We start from the raw sequence: 7283 nt of genomic DNA, 5'->3' as shown, positions 1-7283 counted from the left end.
TAGAAACTTAATTTGCTGTAAAGTTGCTTTGCAACGATTTGTATCGTAAAAAGCGCTATACAAATACACTTGAATTTAATTTATAAGCCTTGTAACTAGAGGAGCAGTCAAATGTCTCACTAGAGGGTTGACAAAGTATTTCACAATACAAGTGAGGATATTTGGTCCAAAACATGTATACTCAAAACAAGTCCACACACACACACTCTGTGTGTAGTCAGGTTTAAGACCCCACCAGGATATATAAACCAGTACACACACACACACACACACATTTATTCACACACACCCCAATCAAAACAATCAAATGTTCAACCTCTAACGCTACAGTGTGACTGCAGACGAGTCGTTTCAGGTGAATGAATGTGGGTTGAAACGCTGCCTGCTGATTGGACGCCTCAGGTTTGCTGTAGTCACATGGTCTCTCTGCACTTCTTCATGGTACTCATGTGTTTCTGAAGCTTCATTCTGTCTCTGGTCACGCTGACGTCGAGGGTTAAAGGTGTGTATGGATGAGACAACAGCATCAAGACAAAGACAACAGGTGAAAATCAATGAAGACACTGATGAATACGGACATTAAACTGAGACTGAACAACTACATCAGGACCGAGCTACAGAATGGAGCAGCAATGCATTATGGAAAGATAAAACAGGTAAATACGAGTAAAACAAGTAACGAATGGACAACTACTTCAAGCGGTCAATTATTATTTCTACCGGGTCAGTATTTGAAGAGCCACTCAAGAGACATGTCGTCACGTTCATTAAACATCAGCATGAACCTCAAACCACAGACGACTGTTCACTGCTGCTGGTTTATAAATGACAAACACACGACTAGATGAATAAAACATCAATATTAATGCATTCAGATCCATGAGCAGTGTTAGATCAAACCAAAGCTGGACTTATACAAGACACAAATATCTTCTCATTTCTACAAAGAACCACAACAAACAGTCTCATCTGTAAAATCGCACAAACCCGTAACATACAGAAAGACAAACATTCACTCTGGTCTGCTCTGGAGAATGTTCTGAACTAATCCATAATCTGGTTTAGTTGATCCACTCTAATCTGTGATAACGGCAAACTTTAATCTCATATCTACAGAGGACATCAGCCTTCCAGTTTACGGCCAAGAGAGGAGGAAATATCCAAGATCCTCCAACCGTCATGAGGTTTAATCCCGAATGTTCCAGAGGGAACGATCATTAGCTGGGATCGGCCAGATAAGGAGAGCAGCCCGATCAGACAAACAAACCAATCGGCCGTGACCAGAAGAAACAGCTCTTCTGAGCTCCCAGAACCTCTGAACTACTGCCGAATAAACGGCTAAAATACTTACAAACTCATTCCAGGCGACTCCGTGTTCCCGTATGCCGGCGTTCTGCGCTCGTATGCGGTTAGGAAACACAGGTGACAGGTTTCGGAGCAGAACAGGGTCACGGCGTTCCCAGCTCATCCATTTGCGGGGCTTTTCTCTGTCAGAGGAGAGCCTCCTTCCCCACAGACACCTGAGAGACGCTCGATCTCATCAATCTAACCACACCTTCTGAGCACCCGGTCAGAGCCGCTAATTAGAATAACCCTGGAAATAGGGCATCCAAGACCGAGCCGAAATCTAGGTTGGTCAACAATTAACCATCCGGCTAAAAGTACGGCTGTCTGTGGAGGAACGACCAGCGGCTCCTCAACCGCGCGTTCATTAACTCATATCATAATAACCGGCGGGCTATCGGACTATTTGCTATTCACATTTTTCACAGCCAATTTCCACATTAACATCCCTACCACAAGATCAGGACAAAAGATTGCCTGACAACAATCTGAAAGAGACGTTGTACCTGAAAACTGGTTTTGCTAACTGAAAATAAAACTGAAACCTGTAATTTGGAACTGATTAGAATTAGAAGCATAACAATTGGAACTGATTAGAAGCATAAAAAAGGTTTGTATAAATATCATCCACAAATGATCTTTTTTACATCAGTAACTCGCCATCATAACAGACTTTCATAAAAGAGGATATTTTGAAGAACGTTGGGAACCAAACAACATTGGACCCCATTGACTTTCATTACATGGGCGAGAAAACCACACATGGAGACATTTCTCAAAAGTCCCTTTGAATAAAATCATCTGCCAAATGCATGAATGTAAATGTAATGAAACTCTTTTTGAAGATGATCAAACTGTTTCAAGACCCGAAGCTGATTAATAAAATGGCCTTTTTGCAATCCAGGTAAGAATCTAATGAAGTCTTGCAGGTTTAGTTAAATCACAGATAATCAGTCATATAATGGGCAAAAATGAGCTGACTCTTCAAATATCAGAGGTTTGCATACTAATTACCACATTAACGGTCCGTACTAGTCTTCTGGAGTTTGCAGGAATGATCTAATCAGTGTTTTCAGTGTTCATGTGAGCTCCAGTGCTGCTTGTCTCGCTCTCTGTCTGTATCTTACAGATGCTCATATACAAGCAGCAGATGTTTTAATCCACAGCCCCTGTCTGACCGCTTCTGTGGATCAGAGTCCAGCGTGTCCAGGTCAGCGCTGAGATCTCTAGAGCCTCTCTAGTTTACTGACCGACCGGCACAACGCCAGCAGACGTCACCCGCTTCAATCAGAACAGCCACAAAACCCGTTTCAGACCTGAACAAAACCGTTTCTGTCCACAAGGTTCTGAAACAATCCACTGTGTCCCTCTCAGAGAATGAGAAAGTCTGAGATGTCAGAGTTCAGTCTGAAGTCAGACTCATGATGTGCGTCACATAAAAACTTAGTTACGTACAGCTTTAAAGAAACAGAACTTCTGCCAACATTTACTCTCAGCCGTGTTTTTCCAAAGCCGTTCCAAACACAGCAGCACTGCACTTTCTCAAGGAGCCAGTCAGTATTTACAGCTGTTTGTCTTCACTATAGTGCTCATCAAACACTTGAAGACTTAATATTTATTTGCTAACATTTGTTATTGTATTTGTTTTACACTTATACATTTTTACATTTTAATCTGAACTCAGCCAGGCCAGCCCAGAAAAAAGTATATATTGGCTGAAAATGATTATTGTTCTCTATAGTTGTGTTCTTTTCTACTTTAATCTGTTTGAAACATTTATTTACGTCATACAATTGTATTGTCTATTGTTTTATTGTATTTAAATGTTCTTTTTGCTGCTAAAATTGTTATTAAGAGGAAAAGGCTTAATGTTTTTGTAACATAATTCAATACCGTAATAAAAGCTTAAATTATTGTGACGTGAAATTTGATATGCCTGAAAATGATTTTCGAATGGTGCTTAAGCTCTTGGTGCTCAGACGTTAATGCAGATTTCCAGCTGTCACTATTATCAGATTTGTGCAAATCAATCTGAAAACACCGTCTGGATAACATCCATGAGGATGCTGCCAATGAAGAGCATTCTGCCATCATCATCATCATCAGCTCACGCACACACACACATCTGCTCTGTTGCCATAGCGACGTGCCTCCCGAGGCATGCTGGGTAGAGAGGGGTAATCCATCAGCGGTGTCCTGATAGCGGGAAAACATCCAGATACCTGCGCCTCATCCCCAAACACCAAACACAGCGCCATCAATTACGCAGACAAATCCAGCCTGCGGGGGAATTATGGGTAAATACATCTGGCCCTCGACGGACGCGAGCAGAGTTTGGTCTCGCATCATATCTGTCAGAGTGACACCGTCAGGAGGGTTTAACCTTTGACCTCAGAGAATCACGTGAGAACTGATCTACACGACCATAAAACAACCGCCATTCCACTGCATCTGCTCCATTTCCACTGATCGAAAAGTAAAAATCAAACCAACTCATAAGAAGAAAAGAAACAAAGGAGGAAGAGTAAATCTCGCTCCGCAGCAAATCAAAGCCCCCAGAAGTCGCCAAAACCGCAGTCCAATCTGAGAGCGGCCTGGCTGCCGCCGACACCAATCCTCACCATCACACAGCATCTTTAACCGTTATTAATCAGCCGCTTACCTTCCACAGCGTACTCTTCTGTTCCCGGACCGCACCGAGGAGAGAAAGAGAGAGAAAGACAGTGTTAGTGCCATGCTTCACAGTCACACATCTGACAATCACACACCAATCTTCCACTGGAGAACTGACCCGCTCAAAGCCAGCGAGCGAGAGAAGACGAAACGTCAGGCAGTGAAAGACAATAGCAGATACGAGTTTCACATTTAAGCGTGTTTCACACGGGTCAAACGCTCGTCCTGCCGCAGCTCATTAGAGGCGCTTCTACTTCAGCGCTCCGCTCGCTCTCGCACCAGATTCATCAGTGTCTAGTTGTGATATTGACCTGAGAGACGTTTAGCAGCTCAGCTGAATTAGGTTAATTACTGCAAAACTGTTGGCAAGAAAGTTCAGGAGAACAGGACTCCAGCGCGAGCGGCTCAATCTGTTCACACCGTAAGCCTTAAGGTCTTTGCACACCGACTCCAAAATGTTTGCAAGTTAAAAAATTAATATGACCTCACGTTGTGTCAATCACGTTTACACACTGCATTTTGATAGGAAAGGATGATGAATACGAAAAAACACAACAACAACAAAAAACAGTCTCAGTGTGCAAGGACCTTTAGTGATCAACTCTGATTTACTGCTCAGATCCAAATCAAAACGGAATAACACACTGTTATGAAAAACAGATCTGAGTCACAAATCTGTCTGAACAGAGCCTCTGACACTTTCACAGCAATGAGCTCTGCTCGTTTGAGCCACCTGACATCAACTTCAGCCAATCACAGGAGTTTAGGGCGGGACTAACTGTTTGACTGACCAATAGTGTACGACTCATACTATATCTGGGATATTTTTAAATGTCACAAACAATAAGTGTAGTATGTTCATATGCTGTCCTGAATTCATCTGCCTGCGTTTCAAAGGGACAGTTCACCAAAAATGATCATTCTGTCAACATTTATGGGCACTCATGTGGCTTCAAACTTGTAGGACTTCCTTTCTTCTTGGGAACCAGACTACACTGGACCCATTAACTCTCATTACATGGAAAACAAAAACACACTCAGACATTTCTCAAAATATCTTCTTTTGTGTTCCACTGAAGAAAGTAAGTTATTTTTTTTATTTTATTTACTGAGCAGAGGAAACACACAGAGAGCGCAGCAGTGACCTGAGCAGATCTGGACGAGTGTTTGTGAAGCGCTCAGTGCTGACAGCTCTAAACTCATGCGTCTGTGTGAGTGTGAAGGTCATGACCACAGTCAAATTAAATGAACATTCAAAACACACTTCAAATGTCGGTCCAAAGTCATGCAGGCTCTGTGTGATGTGTTCAGCTCGGATAAACACTGCAGAATCATCAAACTTCTCTGTAACTCTACAAACACTGAGCAATCTATTGCAGTTTACGACTACGTTCATTACATGGAAATGTAATGTAAATTAAATGAAATCAACAGCATTCTTTCTGAGAAAAACCCTGCAATGAAGATTTATTGTCTCTGGTTCATCATCAGCTGGAAGCTGAGCCACATTCAGTGTTGTTCTGAATCCCAGGCCGTTCGCTGTGTTTCCTTTAGTAGGATCTACAAACTCAAAACACATGAAGCTCACACTTCAGTTCCCACTGATATACATACTAGTCATTTACATGAAGACTTGTGCTTCTTTCTATAATTTACACAAACACACACACACACACACACACACAGGTACATTATTGCTTCATTTGTTCCACAAGAACTCATGCATGATGCAAAAATATCCCAACCAATGGATGTCATTGTTTTCACAATTACTAACACTGACCAAAGAATCATCTGAAGAAGAAGCAGCAAAAAGAAAAATAAGCAGCAGCAGCAGAACAATAAAAAGAAGAAAAACAAGAGGGAGAAAAAAAGCAGAAGAAAGGAAGGAAGGAAGCAGCAGAATAAAAGTAAAGGAAGCAGAAGAAGAACACAAAGCATTCGAGGATTCAGCATCAGTGTGGCAGCAGCACTTCAGCGCTCCACTGACACCTAAATAGGGATGTAACGATTCACTCAACTCACGTTTCGATTCGATTTACGATTTTGATTTCATGATTATTATTATTTTTTTAACAAAATGAGATTTAAGACAAATTATAAATTAAATGTGTCCTTTTATTATTGCTTAGACAACATGCTGCACGTTTCTTTGTGAAATTGAAATATAACTCTATAATAACATACTAATATAGCACTTGCATATTATTGCTCTTTTGATGGTTTTGATTGCTTCTCATTTGTAAGTCGCTTTGGATAAAAGCATCTGCTAAATGACAAAATTTAAATATAATGTAAATGTAAATAACAAAACTAAATTGAAATTTTAAAACAAACCCCAAATCAAATAAATAAGTAACACAAATAAAATAAATCTCTTCATATAAACAAAATAAGGCTTTGTCTGAGCTCTTAACATTTAAAATTAGAGGCTACCACTGCATTTTAATCATGATCCAAACAAAGATGCTGCATACATGCAACATGAGCAGTTTTTTATCTAAATTAGACTCATTTTGAAATCTGAAGCAAAAACAGAATGGTTTGACTTCAGTTTTGTGAAACTATGATACAGTGTTTCCTTGGTTACCGCTGTAAACAAAGCAGCGCTGCGCTTATGAACAGCAATGATACAGTGTTTCCTTGGTTACCGCTGTAAACAAAGCAGCACTGCGCTTATGAACTTAATGCGCTTAATCCTCTTATTAATCTTTAATATGCATTATACAGAGGCAAGAATCGATTTTCAACCGGCTCGCGGTTAATCGTTACATCCCTACGCCTAAACATCCCAAAATCCAGAAGATGAGATCAAATAATAATAAGACATGAAACAGAAGTTACTAGGAGCACTAACAGTGATCATCCATCACTTCTGCTGCATCAGCACTCCGGCTAATGCTTGAGTTCTCCAGTGAAACACCAGCCGTCAGTCTCGTCTGAAGACGCTTCGCTGCAGGCAGAGCAGGAGTGACTTTACTGTCAGACAGCAGATGTGTCAGGAGGCCCGTCGAACCCTGCAGCGGCGCTCACACACACACACACAACTACAACAACACACACACTAGTGTTGTCAAAAGACCCGGTATTTCGTTACCAAGTCGGTACTAAAAAAATGAAAACGTTACGGTACCAGGTTTTCTTAAGTACCGGTGGTACTGAGTACCCGGTCAACCCGGTTCTTGATGCGCCATCAGAAAGCTATCCTCTTCCAGTGTTGCCAAGTCTGCGGTTTTCCCGCGGAATTGGGCTGCTTTAACACTGTT

General features: G+C 41.3%; 1 protein-coding gene across 1 annotated transcript in view; it reads right to left on the bottom strand.

Moving 5' to 3' along the window:
- LOC107679952 (neurexin-2-like) overlaps window positions 1-7283 on the bottom strand; it is a 329958-nt gene that overhangs the window by 219691 nt on the left and 102984 nt on the right. Inside the window, exon 3 of the mRNA XM_016475681.1 lies at window positions 4007-4024. Coding sequence (XP_016331167.1) covers window positions 4007-4024 — 18 coding nt within the window. The remainder of the gene's footprint in view (window positions 1-4006; window positions 4025-7283) is intronic.

Source organism: Sinocyclocheilus anshuiensis, unplaced genomic scaffold, assembly GCF_001515605.1.
Source record: "Sinocyclocheilus anshuiensis isolate Anshui unplaced genomic scaffold, SAMN03320099.WGS_v1.1 scaffold1916, whole genome shotgun sequence".
Classification (NCBI taxonomy): Eukaryota; Metazoa; Chordata; class Actinopteri; order Cypriniformes; family Cyprinidae; genus Sinocyclocheilus; species Sinocyclocheilus anshuiensis.
Note: the sequence above shows the minus strand (reverse complement) of the source record. Positions and strands in the feature narration are given on the sequence as shown.